Source organism: Silene latifolia, chromosome 5, assembly GCF_048544455.1.
Source record: "Silene latifolia isolate original U9 population chromosome 5, ASM4854445v1, whole genome shotgun sequence".
Classification (NCBI taxonomy): Eukaryota; Viridiplantae; Streptophyta; class Magnoliopsida; order Caryophyllales; family Caryophyllaceae; genus Silene; species Silene latifolia.
This window is the reverse complement of record NC_133530.1, coordinates 87,350,495-87,373,216: the sequence shown is the minus strand read 5'-3', so window position 1 is coordinate 87,373,216 and position 22,722 is coordinate 87,350,495. Positions and strand designations below refer to the sequence as shown.

The 22,722-nt window shown below is 42.9% G+C and overlaps 2 protein-coding genes across 2 annotated transcripts in view; both read right to left on the bottom strand.

Moving 5' to 3' along the window:
• Positions 1-22,722, bottom strand: part of LOC141657771 (protein CELLULOSE SYNTHASE INTERACTIVE 1-like) — a 468,470-nt gene that overhangs the window by 167,042 nt on the left and 278,706 nt on the right. The gene's annotated exons all lie outside the window — the stretch shown is intronic.
• On the bottom strand, positions 11,276-12,469 carry LOC141655714 (F-box protein CPR1-like). Its single transcript, XM_074462780.1, has one exon. It carries the CDS (start codon positions 12,467-12,469, stop codon positions 11,276-11,278), a length of 1,194 nt encoding a protein of 397 aa, XP_074318881.1.

Here is a 22,722-nt window from a genome sequence, read left to right as displayed (position 1 = left end):
TGACAGTGAACGAAGAAAAGACAAAAACGAAAGAAAATGACACGGAGGATTTTTGGTGACGCGGAAAACCCGGTGTGGGAACAACCGCGGGGGGAGTCGGAATCCCACCAAATTTGTACTATGATCGAGAATAATATGCCCAAGTAAGGAAATACAAGAATGATTTTAGCTAATGAATTATTGTTAATGGCTGATGAGAATTTCGAGGGAGTTGTGTTGATATTACTCGAGTTCCACTGAATGCCCCTTGAACGTTGTCCTCCTCTTGCTTTATATAGTTTTCAAGAATAGGGTTGAAGTTGGTAGACTTCCTCCTGCCTCTGCTCCTATATTCATGGATGGTTACCAAGAAAATAGGTAGTGGTTATTACAAAAAGTCAAAGCCCAACTCTTTCCTCTTTTTCGTACGTGTGTTTGTACTTAGCCCAATTTGTGTTTGTTATTGTTTGATCCTGTGGTCCACAATGTGCCACCTCAGCTATCCTTCTCTCCCCCTTTCTACCAACCAATGCGTTCCACGTGTCCATCCTCTTACTGCTTTTCCCAGTCAGTACAATGCCACGTCAGGAGTGATAAATAGTATTTTTTATCCCTAACAATTGCCCCCAAATTTCCGTCTCAAATATTTTTAGGCGGGAATTTCTGTTGTGCTGCGGAGAACTGACGAAGTTTTTGCAGTTATCTTGGTTTCTACAACTTCTCCTCTTAATAGCTCTTCAACCGCCACAATTACTATCCCACTCTCCCACTAACTCTTCCTCTCTCTTTATATCCCCTCGGTATTCGCCAAAACTCCCCACCTTCTCACTTCTCCATCACCATCAATCACCTTCATCTCTTCTTCCTAAAAACTTTCTCTCCTTCTGCCGGTTGCTTTTCCCCAGGCACTTTATCTTCAACTTCGTTTTCTTTTCACTTCTTCGCATATCATGTCGCAAAAATCCGTTTCTTCGACCTCGGATCCATTGATGCCGTCTGACGACTTCCTCTCCGGCAGCGTCCTTTCCGCTAAACATTCTTGTGATTCTGACTTTACCTATTATATCAAGAAAACCTTTGGTTTCTCTGATAATGTGGTGTTTCACATTCCAACCCCCGGCCAAAAAGTCGATTCAGTGAGGGCGGGGTGGATATGTTTATATGAATATGCCTTCCGTCTGGGTTTGAGGTTTCCTTTTCCTCCTCTGGTTCAAGAGTATCTGAACTTGAATCATTTGGCTATTTGCCAAGTGGCTCCATATACTTGGCGGATATTGTTGGCGATTGATGCTATGAATAACCGTTTTGGTTATGAGATTGGTCTCCCGGACCTTGCACACTTGTTCTCGGTCAGGTCCCTTGCTCGGGGTCAGGTGACCATTCGGGTTCGAGACGGGGAAAAGAATTGCATCATCTTCCCCGTGAAGCCGGATGACAGCAAGTGGTTTTCCCGCTTTATTTTCGTGAAAATTGACACTCTTCCTGCTCCGACTGACTACATTATCGTGTGCGCGATCACCGAGCCAGTACTTGCATGCCCTTATTCCTGTGTAATTTTCTTTGATGCTTATATTTCCTTACTTGGTTTTTTGTGCAGGTTTGTGCCCCTTGCCTTTGTCTCCTGACAGAACCGCATCTCTTTCCAAGCTATTCAGTCCACCTCCAGAAAATAGGACCTTTCCCAATCTGGTCCAGGATTCTGCTGCTGCGGTGAAGAAAACAGCTGCTGAAGAAAAAGATTCAATGTCGACTAGTGCGTTGCTCTTCCCCTTTTTGACTTGGTTCTGTTTCCGGATTTTTCATATATCTGGTTCTGACTTGATCTTTGCTGCTTCCAGGTTCTGCAAAATCTAGAATTTCACTGGGGGATGTTCTGGCTCAGCGTGTGAAAGAGCATGTTACGGTTGCCCCTAAGCCTGCTGAGAAAAGGAAGTCTACCCCTGCTCCTGGTTCTGGACCCCGTCCCAAGAGGAGGTCTGCTGCTGCGAACCGGGCTAAGGAGCAATCTCCCATTGAAGCCACGCCTCTAGCTGTGAGGCCTCCGTTACCTGGGCATGGGTTGTCCGCTTCGGGAATCCTCACATTCCCGGCTACTCCGATTCTGTCTCACCACGCCTGCGCTTTGGTTCAACCCCAATATCTGAAACTATCCCTGCTTCTGGGGCGGCCTCTGGTTCCAAACCTGCTCCTGCTTCCAAGGATATAGTCCTTTCATTTCCAGATGACTTTGGTAAGGCCAAATCTGAACGCAATCTGGGCCTGATGGATCAGTTGCTGTTTCCTGCTCCTGAGTCTGTGATGGGGTCAAGGGCTTTGCGCTATTTAGCAGATCGTGCAGCAGAGCAGTCTTTTGAGGTAATATGCGTTTGATTGTCTCTGAAGAATCCTCCTTTTCTCTTTTGACATTTCGTTTTGGTTTGGCAGTCCTTCCAGATGTCCCTGTATCTGAGGAAGAAGGTTCCTTTTATGGAAGCGGAAAATGCCAAATTTCAGAAGCTGGCGAAAGAAGCAAATGAGGATAGGCTTAAGGTTCAGGCTGATCTGGATGGATCCCAAAGTCTGCTGCTGGAGGAGGCTGCTCAGAAGCAGAATTTGCAGAGCAATCTTTCTGCTGCCGAAGAGCGGGTTTCTGGTGCTGAGAAGAGAGCTGCCGATGCCGAGGGGGAGGCTGCTGATGCTAAAAAGAAGGCTGCTGATGCTGAAAGGCGTGCCTCAGAAGCTGAAAGGCGTATCTCAGAGGTGGAGAAACGTGCTTCTGATGCGGAAGCTCGTGCTGCCCAGATTCAGGAGGAGAAGGCTTCTGAGGTGCAGGTGTTGAAAAGGACTTTGGTGGATGCTTTGTCCTATGCTGCCCTGGAAACGAAGATCGACTGTATAAAGATGTTCGAGAAGGGGGAGCATTCGGCCTGGGATTTAGGAGCTGAAGAGGGGAGGCTTGCTGCTACTTTTCCGGATGGTCTGAATCTGGATATATTGGCTGGCATGGTGGAGCCCGGTACTGCTCCTGCTGATGACCCAGGTGCTGAGGAAGAAGTGAATTCTCCTGCTCCTGATGCTCAGGTAGCTGCTTCTGAAGCTGTGGAGCATATTGACATAGATTAGTTTCCCTTTGCATCTGAAAGACTTTGCTAAGTTTAGTTAGTTTTTGGCCCTACGGGGCATAACATCTTTATTTTGAACAGTTTATGTACTTTTGGTCTGGCTCTGGTGCCAGACGTACTTTGCTTTTGAAACCTAAGTATTTCTTAATGGTTATCTCTTTGTGTCGTACCGTTTCTGGTGCTTTGATTTGTGCATGCATGTCGTTTGTTTGGCCATCGCTGTTAGATTGCTGGCTAAGGGGTCTAGTACGCCCTACTCGTCCAGAGGAGTCAGGCTTGCGTGGGTGCTAATGCATCGCGGGAGGCTGGTTGTCCCGGTTGTACGTGCTTAGCCACGGACACACGCCTTCTGTAGTGAATACAGACCTTGCCAGATTAGTTTGCATTTTTATTCACTTGGCCTAAAAAATTTAAATTATTCAAGGTGGTTTTGCAACTTAGTACTTGTTAGAGTTAAAGTACGAGCAAGGCTTTTAGAACCAGAAATGTTGGATTCAAAAATAACGTTTTTAGAGCCAGAAAACATTCAGAATCAGGAGATATCCAGACCCAGAGAAATAAAAAATATTTTATAAGCAGGAAAATATCTTTAGAGCCAGAAGAATTTTTGGAGACATAAAAGTATTCAGAGACAGAAAAATATTCAGAGCCAGAAAATATATAAGGCAATATATAGAACCTGGCTGGGCTGTATCTCGTAGGCTGAGTACCCGGTTGTTGACCCTGCTGGTGATTTTAAATAAAATATTTTTTCAAGTGTGTGATATTCTAGGATCTGGGAACCATTTGCCCCTCCATAGTCATGAGTCGGTAGGCTTCATTTCCAACTGTGCTTTCTACTTGATATGGTCCCTCCCAGTTGTAGGCAAATTTCCCTGCTTGCTGATTCTTGGTATTCTGGAAGACTTTCCTCAGGACCAGATCTCCCACCTGCAGAGTTCTTACTTTTACGTTCTTGTTGTAGCTTTTAGCCACAGTCTGTCGGTAGGAAGCCATCCTGATCTGGGCGCTGGTTCTGAGTTCATCTATCGTGTCCAGGCTGCTTGCCATTTCCACCTGATTCCGGTCTTCTGTGATGCATCCATATCTGTGGGTTGGGACCCTGACTTCAGATGGGATGACTGCTTCTGCTTCGAACACCAGGCTAAAGGGGGTTTGTCCCGTTGCAACCTTTGGTGTGGTTCTGTCGGCCCAGAGAACCAGAGGTAGCTCTTCTGCCCATTTGCCCCCAATCTCTTCTAGTTTCTTTTTTAAGTTTTCAATGATAATCTTGTTGCTAAATTCGGCTTGTCCGTTGGACTGGGGGTTCCTGGGAGTAGATTTTTGCAACGAGATATTCCACCTAGCACAAAAAGCTTCCGTCTTATTTCCAATGAATTGAGACCCATTATCGCATATAATTTCAGATGGAATGCCAAACCTGCATATGATATTGCGTTTAATGAAAGATATCACCTGGGTTTCTGTAACCTGGGCGAATGATTCTGCTTTTATCCATTTGGAAAAGTAATCCGTCATGGCGAGCATGTAGACTTTGTTTCCTGGTGCTCTGGGTAATGGTCCCACGATATCCATCCCCCACTTCATGAAAGGCCATGGTGAGATAACCTGGTGCAGAGGCTCTGCTGGCCGATGGCTAACATGAGCGTGCCTCTGGCAAGCGTCGCATCTTTTTGCGAATTCCATGGCATCTTTGCGCATTGTGGGCCAGAAGTATCCTTGCCTCAGTGCCTTGTTAGACAGGCTCCTGCCCCCTGCATGGTTTCCACATTCTCCACTTTGTGGAGAGCATACAAAACGACTGAGACTCTTCCCGATCCAGGCATCTGAGGTAGGGTCCAGCGAGGGATTTCCTGAAAAGAACATTATCGATTAGTAGGAATCTGGATGCTCTCATTTTAAAGCCCCTTACCTCCTTTTTATCTGCTGGTAGGACGTCATTCTGCAACCAGTCTAGGTATGGTTTCCTCCAGTCTGGAGTATTTTCTTCGCTGCTGGTGTTGCACACTTTTTCTGCTTCCTGCTGAGATTTTAGTGTTGCTAGCTCCAGCACATGGACAATTGGTATCGTGGATATAGTTCCTGTCTTGAAGGTTGCCCCCAGGGTGGCTAGTGCGTCTGCTTCTGCATTCTGCTCCCTGGGGATTTGCTTGATGTTGAATGTGACAAACTTAACTTTCAGCTCTTTTGCTACATCTAGATATGCCATCATCCTGGGGTCCCTGGCTTCATAGCAGTCATTAACATGGTTAACTATAAGCTTAGAATCACTGCAAACCTGAAGGTGTCCGATTTTGAGATCGAGCCGCCTTCGGACCAGGATTAGTGCCTCATATTCTCGCTTCGTTGTTTGTGGCTTTGAATTCACATCGTACGGCCTGGACTATGAGGTCTCCCTGGGGTGATTTGAGGACCGACCCTACTCCCGCTCCTTTGGCGTTTGAGGCTCGTCCACATGTAACTCCCATACTTGTTCTCCTTTGTCTTCTTCCAGATTCGGGATGTCTGTTCGGCTGGGTCCGGAGTCTTTGGGCAGAAGTCGACACAAAGACCGCGAGCACGAGACTTTATGGCCGTACGGGGTTCAAACTTCAAATCGTACCCGCTCAAATGCACGGACCATTTAGCCATTCGTCCTGACAATTCTGGTTTTCTCATGATAGTTTTAAGAGGATAATTAGTTATCACAGAAATAGTATGAGACTCGAAGTAAGGACGCAGTTTATAGGATGCAGTAACTAGTGCGAGGACAAGTTTTTCTAGGGAGGTGTACCTGGTCTCTGCCGGAAGCAGAGACTTACTGATGTAGTATACCGGATGTTGTGATCCTTCCTGCTCTCGTACTAGCACTACACCGATCGCCATTCGTGGATCGATGAGATACATGAAAAGTAGTTCTCCTGGCTCTGGTTTCGATAGGAGAGGTGGGGTGCTGAGATAGCGCTTCAGCTCCTGAAATGCTTTCTCGTGGTCATCCGTCCACTCGAATCTTTGGCTTTTTCAGAGTATATCATAGAATAGCCTGCATCCGTCCGAGGATCGGATATGAATCTGTTTAAGGTCGCCACTCTTCCGGTCGGTATTTGGACGTCTTTTGGTTTCTGCGGTGATTCCAACTGCAGAATTGCTCTTATTTGTTCTGTGCTGGCCTTTATCCCCCTCTGGGTCACCATATACCCCAGGAATTTTCCGCTGGATACTCCGAAGGTGCACTTCGTAGGATTCAGCTTCATTTGGTATTTCCTGAGGGTATTGAAAGTTTCTGCCAGGTGCTGGTGGTGCTGTGAAGCCTGCTTCGATTTGATGACCATATCGTCTATATATACTTCCATAGTTTGGCCTATTTGTTCTTTAAACATCATGTTTACCTGACCTACGATAGGTAGATCCTGCATTTTTCAGTCCAAAAGGCATGACATTATAACAATATATACCTCTCTCGGATCTGAATGCTGTCTTCTCCTGGTCACTGGGGTGCATCTTTATCTGGTTATATCCGCTCCAGGCATCCAGGAATGTCAGCATCTCGTGGCCCGCAATAGCATCTACCATGGCGTCTATGTGTGGTAGAGGGAATGGATCCTTTGGGCAAGCTTTGTTTAAATCCGTGAAATCGACGCAGACTCTCCACTTGCCATTCTTCTTTGGGACCACTACCACATTAGACAACCACTCTGGGTATTTTACTTCACGAATTTTTCCTGCAGCAAGCAGGTTATCTACTTCTTGATTTATAACCTGGTTTCTTTCAAAAGCAAATTTTCTTCTTTTCTGCTGCACGGGTTTGTAGCTTGGATCCACACTTAGCTTGTGAGTTATCACACTTGGGTCTATTCCTATCATATCATCATGTGACCAAGCAAAGCAATCTATGTTAGTTCTCAACAACCGAACGAGTTCTGCACGAGTCTTACCTCTACACTCAGATCCAAGGAGAATAGTTCGTTCTGGATGCAGCGAGTCCAGGATGACTTCATCTAGTTCTGCTTGTTGTGGCTCAATATACTCGTCCTGGATGTGCTGGCTCTGTAATTGCTATGCGGGCGAACCTGTTGTCGGCTTCAGAGCCACTTTGTAGCAATCCTTAGCTTCTTCCTGATCCCCACGTATTTCTTGCACCCCCCAAGGTGTTGGAAACTTCAGGCATTGGTGGTACGTTGAGGGAATTGCTTTCATCTCGTGGATCCAGGGCCTCCCAAGGATTACATTGTAAGTAGAGGGCCCATCAATAACCAGATACCTTACCTGTTTGTTTACACCCCCGGCGTAGGTTGGGATGATGATTTCTCCTAGGGAGTGCTTTGTTTCGCCGCTGAAACCAACCAAGGGAATTGCCTTCTTTGCTATATCTTTCTCGGTGAATCCCATGCCTTTGAGCGTTTCCATCATGATCAGGTTGACGGAGCTTCCGGTATCCACCAGGATCTTTTTCACTTTGCAATTTCCTATGGGAAGTGTGATGATTAGAGCATCGTGGTGCTGTTCAGGAGTAGATCCTGCGTCTGTTTCGTCGAAGGTGATTTGTGGCGGGATTCTCGGTGGTTAACTCTGCAGGAGCTCTCAGGTCTGTCTCCCTTAGTCCTGGTTGCATGCCTCTTAGCTGCGAGTATGTCACCCACACGACTCCGATCTACCTGTAATGACATTCACAATTCTAGAGCAATGAGGAGGAGGAGAGGGCAGAACCTGATCTGCTGAATTTACTCTGGTTGTGTTTCTGGGTAGGAGGTGATCCAGGTTTCCTTGGTCATAGTGAAATTTGACTTCCTTTCTGAGGGAGTGGCATTCGTCGGTGTTGTGAGTGTTGCTGCCGTGGAACTCACACTTTTTGCCTGTGTCTCTGTCGTTTCTTTGAAGTTTCCTTCGGAAGTTTTGGCCATCGACTCTGCGTCCCAGCTCCTTCAAGGCTTTGAATAATCCTGCAAGATTGGTAGTGAAACCATACTCACTTACTTTCGGAGGCAGATCTGCTTCGGACTTTCCTTCTGAGTTTCCAGAAACTTTATTCACGCTTCTGCTGTAAGGTTTGGCTCTTTCGCTCTTCTTCTCTACTGGAGCCTTTCTGGATACTGGGTCTGAATCATAAGTGCCTCTTACAGGTGCAGAGTCTTCTTCCAGCCTCATGACAGCAATTGCCTTCGATTGCACCACCTCAAAGGTAGTGCACGGATGCATGGTTATTTCCTTGTATAGTTGTGAATCCTGGTGCAGCCCTCGGCGGAAGGCTTGTATAGCGGTTGCTATATCGCACCTTGGAATTGACACCTTCTCTTTGTTAAACCGGTTCAAGTAATCACGGGTAGATTCCTCAAACCCTTGTACTAATCGGTAGAGGTCGCTGGTCTGCTTCTCTGGCTTTCTGCTGCTGGCGAATTGTTGGTTGAAGGCATTGACTAGGTCGGCAAAGCTGGATATGCTCTTGTTCGGTAAGCCGACGAACCACCTTTGCAGGTCGCTCCCGACGGTGTTGATCCGAAACCTTTGCACATGCAAGCTTCCTTTAGAGATCCGATTTGCGGTTATCACCATCATTTTTCGCTTGTAGTGGTTGATATGGTCAAGTGGATCTGTGGTTCCGTCGTAGAGTGTCATAGCTGGTGGCACACATCCTTTAGGAACACCGATTAGAGCTATATCATCCACGAAAGGTGAGTCTGCGTAGCTATCTTTGGCTGCTTTCTCCAGCGGGCGGGCTACGCACGGTATCCTATACATTAGCTCCCTCGGCTCCTGGTATTCTTTGCTCCGGTGAATTACCCGCTCCTGCAATAGGGTTAGAAAACAGCGGAAAGGAACCGGCGGGTGTGCCTCCTAGCAGCCGCTCCGAAAAAGTTGGCCTGGTCTTGGATGACGGTTATTCTTGGTGTTGCGATTATGGATCCAGCCGCCATCCTGGTGTGTCTGTTGTAATCCTCCGATCCAGGCTCCACCTGGTGAACTAACTGCAGGATGGAATTGCTGTATTGGGGACAGATCTAGATTGCCATCCCGGTGTCTGGTGTGCGGGGTACCTGAAAAGGGTGGAAGGTCGAGATCGAGAAGGGGGCTAAACAAAGCGTTACTGTTTGTTTGTAGGGTGGATGGATTATCGAATGACGAGATATCCCAATCTACTTGGCTCGATTGGTTCTTGGGTGCTACCCCGCAAGATCCCACTGGTAACTAGTTCGACGGGATTGGCCGACCCGATCCTCGCGGGTTGGGCCGGAGCCTCCGTCTGGCCGATCTTGGTTTGGATTGTCTTCTTTGTCACGATTTGAGCCATCATATTCGGTTGTCTTTCCTCGGATCCTCAACGGCCCGACGCAGAATGTCCATCCCGAATCATCACCGCATCGGATCGAGTCTTTGGTGACCCTCCGCCGGAGAGCTTCGCACCGAGCCTTCCGGGTCGACTTACGGATGCGATTTCTCCTCTGCTGGGGCTGCTTTCCCTGCTGGATTTGGACTGACCGGATGCACCTACTGCCTTCGGAATCTGTGGCGGCTTCTGAAGCTGAGGTATGGCTCTGGTTGCCATCTTGCCGAGGGGTCGTCTCGGTGGATCTTTGGGGATGCGAATCGATCCCGCGGATGCGAAGTGAGTCCTGCCGAAGGTAGGGTGACATGCTCGGCCTTTGGAAGGGTTCTCGCCGGTTCCGGACATTGTAACGGCTGGTTCGGTTTTGCGAGGCTTGGCTATAGAAAATGATCACTATGCCCCACGGTGGGCGCCAAACTGTTTTGGTAAAAATTTACCGATTATGAATTAATTATGTGAGTGATAGTGATTACTCTAATGCCAATTACGGTTTGGATGCAACAATGACAGTGAACGAAGAAAAGACAAAAACGAAAGAAAATGACACGGAGGATTTTTGGTGACGCGGAAAACCCGGTGTGGGAACAACCGCGGGGGGAGTCGGAATCCCACCAAATTTGTACTATGATCGAGAATAATATGCCCAAGTAAGGAAATACAAGAATGATTTTAGCTAATGAATTATTGTTAATGGCTGATGAGAATTTCGAGGGAGTTGTGTTGATATTATTCGAGTTCCACTGAATGCCCCTTGAACGTTGTCCTCCTCTTACTTTATATAGTTTTCAAGAATAGGGTTGAAGTTGGTAGACTTCCTCCTGCCTCTGCTCCTATATTCATGGATGGTTACCAAGAAAATAGGTAGTGGTTATTACAAAAAGTCAAAGCCCAACTCTTTCCTCTTTTTCGTACGTGTGTTTGTACTTAGCCCAATTTGTGTTTGTTATTGTTTGATCCTGTGGTCCACAATGTGCCACCTCAGCTATCCTTCTCTCCCCCTTTCTACCAACCAATGCGTTCCACGTGTCCACCCTCTTACTGCTTTTCCCAGTCAGTACAATGCCACGTCAGGAGTGATAAATAGTATTTTTTATCCCTAACACCATCCTAAAATGGAAATGGTAAACAAATGATCAGGATATAAGGAGTATTTGGTTACGTGATTTTAGATTGGAGTTAGAAATTCGATGAATTCTAAATTTATTTTTAAAATGGCCATCAAGTTTCCAACTCAATTCCTACTAGAGTGTAACAAGTAATCAAACCAAACAATTATCTTTCGGGTTAATTCGAAGTTGTGATCGTTTTAGCTTGAATGATGGATCATGTGTAAGGCTGTTGTACGGTATCAATTGCAACATAAATTACTTTGCTTCTATTATTAAAGATGTGGTGCATGACATAGATAAGGTCCTTTAGTGTTACTACTCCAGTATGGAGGTCCTTCACGATTGTTAGTTTCATTTTTCGAGCATCCCATATGGTCGGAAATAAAACTAATTTCCTGTTGTGGTCATACGTTGTTAGCTAGAACGGTCTTATTCCAGAGTTTGGTGATTAGCATTATTAGATTGTATGTCATTCATACGGTCATTTCGAGTAGAAATTTTCCTTTTTGCATTATCGTTAGAGATTACTTGATTTCAATAAGAGCATAATAATTCGTACTAGGTATTAAGTTAATTAATTGTCAGACAGGTGTTGAGATATATATGTGCAGATTTCGACATATCGTGATTAGGAAACTATATCAACATTATGTGTTGAAATTATGCCTCACATTTATCATTTCAATAAAATTGAAATATGTGAGTTTATGAAAAACATACAATAAGAAAAAAATTGTCTGTAGTATTAAAAGAACAAGAAGAATGGCCGAGAGTAATTAATTGCGTTACAATGCAAGTGGAACAAGCGATTCTGCCCATGACCTTGCATATAAGCTAGCATCTTCCGGCAAACCAAGAGTTTGAACCTCACTGTTGGTTTGAGACACGAGATCACAGCAAATGAAGCGTCTAAGCTTTTTCAGAGGCCCTATGTGGATTTTGCGCCCGTCTCTTAAGTAAGCATAATCAAAAGGGCTAATATAATCCCGCCAGTAAGGCGAGTCATGCTCATGCTGCCAGCGATATTGATCTGTTGAGCAGCGAAACACTGGAGTCCAACAATTGTCTTCTGTTATCATCCATATATCAAAAAGGGATCCGAGGATCAGTACATGGGGTCGCCCCTTTAGAACCCGCACTGATAGTATATGAGCGGGATTAATATGCTTAGGTGTCGACATCTCTTCATACCTGTGACTCGGAAGATCAAAATGCATAATCGCTTTAGGTTGTAAGCCATCCTTTAAAGTGAGCCAATACAAAGAGTTGTTAGCAATATGAGCACGAGATGGATCAACACGAAGACCCTGAGTCGGACTCTCGATCTTCAACCATGAATTATCTTTCAAACTGTACAGATAAAACTCGAAATCATCATTTTGATTTGGAGTCGTAATGTGGTGGACAGAACTGAAAATCTTAAAATCGTCAGCATTGTAATCATAGACAAACACGTCTTCGAACTCTATTGAGCGATACAACTCGTCATCGGGCATTATTGAGCGACACAATTCTCTCATCCTCAGTCTTGGAATTTGTCTATAATCCCGAGTGGCCGGGTTGTAAAGGACAAACTCCTTTGCTTTCCCAAAACATACCACTCCATTGCATATGCCTATAAATATGGGAAAATACAACTGGGAACTGTTCTCATACTGATATGACTCAAGGAGCTTTATGACGTCGGGATGTACAATAAGTTGAACAACGGGATGTTGAGGGTGGTCGAAATCAAAACACGCGAGGAAGGCCTCACCCCAATGGAGGAGAGCTACGCTAGCGTTTCGGATAAGGGATCGACCTAGATGGAGTTTGACAAACTCGGGACTTATAATCAGGTTGAGCAATGACTTCGAAGCGGACTTAAAGCGTAGAAGAGTCTTAACAGGCAGCCGTGATAAGATCTCCATGATAATGTCATCTGGAAGAGATCTTCGTCTTCGTCTACGTCTCCGTCTACGATTTCTGTTTTGCTTCATCCTTATGACGCTATAATTCTAAAGCAAACCAGACAAATTAGGGCTTAATTATGATTTACCAAGTTGATTTTCTAAATCACGTTTATAGTAAATCAAATTTACCTTAAATATTTTTTTTTTGTATTTACTAGATATATTTTTTTGTATTTAATAGATTTGGCAAATCTCAAAGCTAACTTTAAAAGGAGGAGTCCTACCAAAACTTAGCTTACACTTTATGAAATAAAGATAAAGATAATACGGGTACTAAATTTTCCCGCATAAATGAATTTGGCTATAATTGGACTTTTATTATATTATATTTGTAATTGGACTTTTATTATATCATATCTGTAATTGAGTTTTTATTATATCATATCTATTAATTTATTATTGGACTTTCCTCATATTATATTTACATCTGAATTATACTAAACTTTCCCTATTCCACCGATAAATACAAAATATTAATTATAATAAATTTACAATTAAATTTTAAATTGAGTTAAATATCATTTTTATTATTATTTTCTTTAATGTTTCTATCTAAAATACCGCGCATTATTCACGCGGGATCTATACTAGTAGTGTCTCATATAAGATTTATTTATCGTACCAAGTTTTACACTTCTATCCAATGGTGGAGCTAGGGGGGGTTAGTAGGGGCGCTCCCCCAAGGCGGATGGAATTTTCGATGTTTTTAGCTAAATTTTTTGAAGTTTTTTCGAGTTTACCTTATGTAATTAGTCATTCACCCAGCCTCCCTCAAGTTCAAATCCTAGCTCCGCCCCTGCTTCTACCATCTCTTTTTTGTGAAAAAAAAAATTATGTAGTTGAATGTGGTATTTTAGATGTACCCTACTCATTGTATATGTTTGAATTTTGCAACGTTTATCTTTTGGAGAAACTTAAATTAGCTTGGATATGAAAGCGTAATGAAACGTCTCGGTCACTTGTTGTTCTTTGGTTTTGGCACAAAGACCAAGGAAAGGGGAAAGTGTCAATTACCAAATGACAAGTTGAACAAATTGAGTGTAATGGTGAAAATATATGATTTTCTTGGTAGGGGTATGTGTGGACGCGGGCCCACGGGGGCGAAAAGCGAAGCAAGCTTTTCTCGTGCATTAGTGGAGTCGCCACCAATTTATTGTGGAAAATTGGAAACCGTTCGAATACCTCGTGTCATGTCAAGACACAAAGTAGTGACATGAACACCAAGAACTCGTTACCCTTAGCATTCTATGTCTAGAATGACTCTCGTGGATGCCAATGAACACGGATGTTCACAGAGATTTTGAGTAAGGGGTGAGAGTACGTATTAGGAAGCTCTATTGATCGAACACCTAATCCCGCCCGCCTCGATAGCGGCATCTACTAATGATTAGGGAAGTTATTCATACTTGATATGTTGTCGATTTATATGCATGCCATGCAACATCCAACGTTTTAATCCTAACATGTGAGAATTAGACCGAGTCGGTGAAACAATTAATTTACTCATACAATTAATGTCAAGGTAGAAATTTAAGTTGATTACATGTGAGAGCATACAAACAATATGATAAAGAAATACAATGAAAATACAATAAACGAAAATTACAATAATTACATCGGATTTATTGATTTATGTCGAAAATACATTCAAAACGGATAATTTTAGAAAAGAAAGAATAAATAACCAAACGAATAGATTATGAGTGATATTACGAATAATAGTTAGTTAAATACGTAATTAATAAACTAGGTCAAAGCAGAAACGGGAGTTCAGAGACAGAACTCAACCAGGAACAGGCGCAGCAGAGCTGCGTCCCTTGGAAGAGGCGCAGCACCTGCTGCGTCTTTTCCTTGGCTCAGTTCTGGTTGTGAAGCCGAAATTGCAATTCGTTAATGTTCGTTGGTGATTTTAATGCTTGATTATATTATTTGACTCGGATGGAAGTGATTAACAGATTAATTACATGTGAATGAGGTCATAAAAACGATAAAAGACGGACAAAACCAATTAGGACGAATTATTTACAAGATTAATAAGATTATTTACAAATATAAACTAACAAACTAATCAAATTAATTAGACTAAACAGGTTATTAATGACGAACTAATGGTGGTGACGATAAATAACAGATGAAAATATGTCAAGGATGAATTCCAGAGACTCAATATTGATGAATCGAACATCTAAAAACCGAATTGATTTTAATGACGAAAACCCGCAAATATGGATTATAAGGGATTTAAGTCGAGAATTGAAAGATGAATTAATTATTAAGAATTATTAATAAATTACAGGTTAAAATTATCATGCTTAAATTGTCGTGTTGACGAACAAAGAACAATTGAAAACAAAGCGAAAAACAAAAGGACGAACAAAAGACGAAGGAAGAAGAAAGGAAGCAGGAACTGCGGCAGCCTCACGAAGAGGCGCAGCAGGTGCTGCGTCCCTTCGAAGAGGCGCAGCAGGTGCTGCGTCCCTTCGAAGAGGCGTAACAGTTGTCGCGTTCTTCCTCGACGGTTGTCTTCTGATAATCCGTAAAAAGGGTTTTAAAATAAGATTTTACAAATCGGTTTTACACATATTTTCGACATAAATCTTACAATTGTGATTACAATAAATAAACAACAATAATTAAAAGAAGGATTTACACCCTCAGACTTACATGTTTGATGAAACGAGATGAACTAAGTTAACGTTTAGTGATGCTCGACTCGAATGTACGACTAAAGTGCCCTCTAGGAGGAATTAAACAGATTGATTAAGTTGATTGATGTGGAATTGGTCAAATTGGTCGGTCATGCAAAACGAGGCTGGTACTCAGAAAGATCCGAGCTTACGTGGTCGAAAGTTCAAGCACGTAGACGCCGAAAAGCAAGAGCGTGGTCTAGAATGCAAAGGGAGAAAAGAAGGGCGGACACTCGCGTGAGAAATATGAGGAACGAAGGTCCCTATTTATAGTAATCACGGAATTAGGGTTTAGGAAAGGAGAGAAAGATCCGGAAATAACCGACTTAGGTTAAACACGGAAACTTGGACAAAAAGAAAGCCTGGAGGAAAAGGCGCAGCAGGTGATGCGTCCCTTGGAAGAGGCGCAACACTTGCTGCGTCCTTTCCTCAGCGAGTTCCTCCTGCGCAAGAAAGCGCGTTTGATAGCCTGTCGTATTTTAGGCATAACTTCTCTACAAGACTCAGATTAAGGTAATTTCGGTGGCGTTAGAAAGCTAAGAAAGAGATCTAGAACTTTCTATGAAATAGGCCTGACCCAAAAAAGTCGTTATCACCTCGTAAAACGGGCCTAAAGGTTGGGTTATCATTTTAACTAAATGAAATGCACATTTTATAATGTAAACTTTAAGTTTAACCCAAAGAAGTGACATGGGACTCAAATGATATATAATCTCAACATTTATGACATCCTAACCTTAGGTAGACAAGCACATTGCTTTGACTTGGGATTTGACGGTTTTAGGAAATGAAGACGGTTTTTGCCCCGGACTCCAAATGAACTCTAATTATTGCCAAAACGACCGTAATGACACCTAGATGACGACCATGAGGTAGACACAAGTATTTGAGCTATCACTTGACGATAAACTTACGAATTGTCATAAATCGTTCCGTGTACCAAACATGCGGTCCAATCATCACCGGGTGGTTTGCGGGAGGTGCAGAAATGAGATATCTACAGTATGAAAGTAATTTCTGCATTGGTTTTGTTTTCGCTGTTCTGACTTGGGTTTTTTTTAATCTTGAGAAGCCCTCAATCAAGTTTCAATTATTGTTGTTGATATATGTGCGGACTCATTTCGGTATAGACAGGGCCGTCCCTGTAGTTTTGGGGGCCCTGTGCGAAATCTTAAAGTGAGGTCCTGGTAAAAAAATTATTACTTGTAAAAGAATAATTGGAAAAATATATGTTAACTATTTAAAGTAATTTTTATAAGGCTAACAATCCCATTGTGTAAAAATTTATACAAAATTAAACATGATGTAGGGTTCGAACCGAAGATCATTGACAAGTTATACCATAACTCTTACCACTAAATCAAGCTGATTATTATGATAGAAACTCTGCTAAATTAAATTATCAACTGAGACGGATATTTCTTGCGAATGGGGCCCCTTCAAGTCGGGGGCCCTGTGCGGCCGCACCGCTTGCACGACCCCTGGGTATAGAATGGGTCATCTAGTTTCTCTTTCGTCCGTTTTGTGTATGGTACTCTGAAGAGTTTATGGATTCAAGTACCTAAGAGGGGGAGGGGGTGAATTAGGTACTATTTTTTAAAAAAAAAATTCAACTTGAACTTTATTGAATTAAAGTAAGTTGTTTGATAATGTAGAAGAGTTGTGAATACATCGATTAAATTGAAGAATTAAACGAGTATTGAAATGTGAATACTTGCTAAAGCCCGAAGGTAACAATGGTTCTGACTGTTGCTATTCGTCTCTTAGCATATGAAGTACTGTAGACACCTCATTTCTGCACCTCCCGCAAACCACCCGGTGATGATTGGGCCGCATGTTTGATTCGCGGAACGATTTGTGACAGTTCGTAAGATTATCGTCAAGTGATTGCTCAAATATTAATGTCAACCTCTTAGTTGTCATCTACGTCCTGATACGGTCGTTTTGGCAGTAATTAGAGTACATTCGGAGTCCGGGTCAAAAACCGTCTCCATTTTCTGATAACTGTTAAATCCCGAGTCGGAATGTTCTGGAATGTTCCGGATATTTCTATTCCATATTTCACAAATTTTATCTTTTGGCAAATAATATCCCGTAATATTCATATTAAATATTAAGGAAGATCGAATTATTTCCGTCCTACCATAACTCAAACGCGGAAATCTTTCTTCAGCAGGAGGAAACCTCCTGGGAAAGGACGCAAAGAGTCTTTGCGCCTCTTCCAAGAGACGCAGTGGCTGCTGCGCCTCTTCCCAGGCCCTTCTCTGCATGTTCCACGTATCTTTCTCATATCTTTCCGAGATTCACTTCCAAAGAGTCTCCGAAACCCTATTCCTTCACGTGATTAGTATAAATAGGAGCCTTCGTTCCTCATATTTCTCACGCGAGTGTCCGCCCTTCTCTTCTCCCTTTGCATTCTAGACTTTGTTCTTACTAATTGGCGCCTACGTGCTTGAACATTCGACCACGTAAGCTCGGATCCTTCCGGGTACCAGCCTCTCCGTTGCATGACCGACCAATTTGACCAACTACACTAATAATCAATCTAATTAATCAATTTGTTTTAATCGTTTTCCTCTTACGAGGGCACTTTCTTTCCATTCGCGTCGAGCATCACTAATCGATTTTCTTAGTCCTTCTCGTTTCGTCAACATGTAAGTCTGAGGGTGTATAATCCTCTTTTATTTATTGTATTTATTTATCGTATCACTCATTGTAAGGTTTATGTCGAAAATACCTCATTAAAACCGATTTCTAAAACCGTCTTTAAAGAAACCTTTTTTACGGATTTCCAGAGACAGGCGTCGAGAAAAGACGCAAAGCAATCGCTGCGCCTCTTGAAGGAGCGCAGTTCTGCTGCGCCTCTTCGTGAGGCTGCCGCGATTCGCTTCTTTTCTTCTTCCTTAAATCTCTCGTAATTCGTCGTTCTTATTTAATTTCGATTGTTTGTTCTTTAATTCGTTCACATGATAGCATAATAATCACATGTATATTATTTATCATCATTAACATGTTTAGTTCATCCTTAAATCCGACTTAAATCCCTTATAATCTCATATTTGCGGGTTTTCGTCATTAAAGTCAATTCGGGTTTTAGAGATTCAATTCGTTCATATTGAATTTCTGGAATTCATCGTTGATATATTTTTATCTGTTCTTCATCATTAATTCGTCATCATTCATTATGTTTAGTCTAATTAATTTGTTTAGTTAGTTTGTTAATTCGTTCACTAATTAATCATTCATCCTTGTAATTAATCCGTCTTAATTCCGTCTCATTCATATTTTGCTGTCTTTATGACCCATTCATATGTAAATAACTTGCTAATCACTTCTATCCGAGTAAGAATATTAATCAATCCTTAAATCCATCCACGAACATTAACGATTTGCAGTTCCGGCTTCACAGCCAGAACTCACCCTTGGAACAGACGCAAAGAATCGCCGCGCCTCTTCCAAAGGGCGCGATCTCTTCTTACTGTTCAGAGATGATTTGTCTCTACGAACTCCGTTTATGCCTTGACCTAGTTATTTAGTTTACATATTAACTAACTAATATCCGTATTATCACGCTAATTCCCGTTCGTTAATTTATTTTTCATTCTTTTATTCCTTTTTATCAAATTATCCGTTTTAAAGGTATTTTCGACATAAATCGCCTAATCCGTTGTAATTATTGTAATTTCCATTATTGTAATTTATATTCATTGTATTTCTTTTATTGTTTGTATGTTTTCACATGTAAATGAATATTAAATCCTACTTCGACATCAATTGTATGCTAACTAATTGTTTACCGACTTAGTTAATAATTCACATGTTAGGAATAATCAATGGATGTTGCATTGCATGCATATAGCCGACGATATATCAAGTATAGATAACTTCCCTAATCATTAGTAGAGGCCGCTATCGAGGCGGGCGGGATTAGGTGTTCGATCAAAAGAGCTTCCTAATACGTACCCTCACCCCTTACTCCAGATCTCCGTGAGCACCCGTGTTCATTGGCATCCACGAGAGTCATTCTAGACATAGAATGCTAAGGGTAACGATTGCTTAGTGTTCATGTCACTACTTTATGTCTTGACATGACATGAGGTATTCGAACGGTTCCAATTTCCCATAAAAATTGGTGGCGACTCCATACAAAATGCAAACGCTTGTTTTCGCTTCTCACCAAGCGCCCCCGTGGGCGGCCCGCTGTCCACAGTTTGGCGACTCCGCTGGGGATAACGCACTTATGTGTAGCCAAGGGTGAAACTCGAACAAGGTTAGGGAATAATTTGTACAAGACAATTGTCGGTTTTCATAACTCGGTCTTCCTAGACCGTTTAATTCGGCCTTCCTAGGCCCAACCCAACCCATTCGACCAATCGTCCCGTCTAAACGGTCCTAATTCTTATTTGGGCCTAAGGATGGATAGCGATTGACGTCATCCATACCATGATGCTTACTCTTGTTTATGTCAAGGGCCTTCACTACTTGAGGAAATGGACTAGGAATCGGCCTTACTCTTGTTTGGCACGAGCCTCTCCACAGACTTCGGGTTTGATGGTTCGGTATGGCAACCTACCCTTTAAACCAAAACCCTTCTAAATGCACTCAGCATCCCGTTATAATGCCTGTATAAATGTGTAAACCATACGTGATCACCATTTCTAAACAAAACCATGACGAATTTTCAAAAATCAAAATCCTTTCTTTCAAACAAGAATTTCGAAAAAAAAAGGCCTTTAATTAGCGCAAAATCCGGTCAAAACTCTGTCCGTTTGTCGTGTCAAAATTCGGGCCACAAGCCCATTTCAAAACCTCACTTCGAGTCCACTCCTACAACTACACTACAGTTGACTAGGACACACATTTTCAAAGACCTTGTCTTTCTTCAAAACTCACTCAACACAAGTGGCACACACCCACTTCACGAGTCAAAACTTTTCCTCTTTTAGCAAGTGTGATAGAATGGTCGATCGTGTTTTGATTCGTCGCCGATCTCTTATCCAGTTTCCAAGATGCCCGGATCAAGCGATGAAACAAATCTCCAGCAAATTCAAGAGAGTAATGATCGAATCCTAGCCGCGCTAGCCCAAATGCAAATCACTCAAGAACAAACCTATGACCGCCTTGAACTTATCGAAGGCCGTATCTTTGATGTAGAGGGAAAGTTGCCTCCCCCTAAAGGTGTACGTTTTTCCGATGACGAGTCTAAAGATGAGAATCCTATCATAGGGACGACTGCAGCTGAGAAAAGACTCCAATACCTAGAGGAGCAATTGATGTACCTTAAGGGGGATGACATTTATAGGGAAAACAATCGCAAATATAAAGCCGTCAATTCCAAATTGCCAACTAACTTTAGCATGACGGATATCCCTAAATTCAAAGGACATGAGAACCCTTTGAACCACATCCGTGCCTTCAAGGATTACATGTCTATCAAAGGCATCAAACCCGAGATGTTCTTAAGGATCTTTCCTTCATCTCTTGACACCATCCCGAAGCAATGGTTCTACACTTTAGATCACAAGAAGGTCGCTACTTGGGAGGACGCCGCAATCGAGTTCTCTAAACAATATGCGGATAATGCCGAGATCCAGGTCAACATGCGCATTCTAGAGGTTCTTACCCAAAATGACAAAGAAGGATTCACCGACTTCCTAAGTAGGTGGAGGAAGACTAGCACCCAACTAGTTGAACGCCCGGATGAGGCTACTCTTGTGGAAAAGTTTGTGGATAATCTCAAGCCCATATATGCCAATCATTTGAGATACCAAAACATCAAAAGCTTCAAGTATTTAACCGTACTAGGGACGCGAATTGAAGATGACATCCGTAAAGGACTCTTGTCCAAAACGGTAGGTAGAGGATATCAAGGGTCCACAAGTCGTTCATACGGCTCTACTAGCAAGACCGATGAGGTTAACCTTCTCGAGCCATCCAAGAAAACTAGCCCACCAAGGAAGTTCACAAACCTTGGGGATACTTACTCCAACGCTTTAAAAAGGCTAATGAAGCAAGGTAAACTCCAACCCGTTGGACCTACTCCCGAACCCGAAAGGAAATCCAAGTTATGGGATGAAAATTCATACTGTGAATACCATAGAGGCAAGGGGCACGACACAGAAAAATGCTACAAGTTGAAACACGTGCTTCAAGATATGATTGAAGATGGTCGACTCCCAATACCACCAGGAGGTAAACCCAACAACACTCAGAATCCTCTTGGAGTTCTAGTGATTACAAGTGATGAATCTACCTTAGATTGCTCACACCTCATTTCTCCCACCGAAAATGAAATTCATGCAATTGAGAACGAAGGGTTCTACTCTACTATCTCCCCTACCATTTCTGACTTCATCACATGGGCGAGGAGTGTAGATAGACAAGTTTGGGAGCTAGAGAGTATGGTAACAACCTTACGCAATCCCAACGCGATACCCGAAGAACATGCACCACTAATCTTCTCTCAAAATGCCACTATGCAAGAAGTAGTCACCGTGGTTGATAAACTAGTCGATCAAATCATACGACTAGAAAGTGACATCATGAGAATGAGGGAACTAGCTGCAATCAATGGGGTTTGGGCCGATAATGATGAAGACGAGTATCTCATTGAAAATTCCGTAGTCAAGGAAATAGTCCAAAATGGCAAAGACCAAGATGTGGATCACCTAACTCGTTCGGGTCGCCCATATCAAAATACTACTCAAAACGGTCCAACCAACGTCATCACACCAAATGACAACGAAGATGACCCCACTGATCATTTGCTCAAGCAATTACAAAAGAACCAAGGTGATCTTTCGGTCCGGCAACTAATAGCAAGCTCATTCCCACATCGCAAGCTTTCCGCAAGCTTTGGCCAAGCTAAGTGTAGCACATAACTCCACTCCCGAAGATGTAGTCAACTTGGTCTTCCAAGAATCACCGAAGCTAAGTAATCCTATTACTTTCTCGACGAAGATTTGCCACCTTTTGGCGCTAGTCACAACCTTGCTCTATACATCACTGTCATTTGTCTAAAGAAGAATGTGCCAATGACCTTGGTAGATGATGGCTCCGCGGTCAACGTCATACCCCTCAAAACGGCATACAAGCTAGGCATGAAAGAGTCGGATTGGACTCCCACCAATCAAGGTGTACGTGCATATGACGGTACACGACGAAAAGTGGTTGGACTTGCTAGCCTAACCATAGCCACGGGACCAATCGAACGAAAGGTTAACTTCCAAATAGTGGACATCGAAGCTTCATTCAATATACTTCTGGGAAGGCCTTGGATTCATGCTTCCAAAGCGGTAACATCCACCCTTCATAAAAAGATCAAGATCCCACTAAATGGCAAAGTAGTGACGATCACTTCGTCACCCATCAAGGCAATAATCGAGAAACAATCAAACAATCAAGTCCTTGCGGATCCCGTATACGAACTTGGGGGCTTCCAAAGTGTGAATGTCATAGAAAGTGAGTTGGCACCTCTATACTACAATCCCTACTCCAACTTAGTGGTCAACCACATACTCAAATCCCAGGGATACTTCCCTGGAATGCCTTTGAACCCAATTCGGAAGAATACCTTCGCACCACACAAGAAAG

Excerpts from the sequence above, each read along its gene's own strand:
- LOC141655714 (XM_074462780.1), bottom strand. The coding sequence starts at position 12,469 with ATGAAGCAAAACAGAAATCGTAGACGGAGACGTAGACGAAGACGAAGA.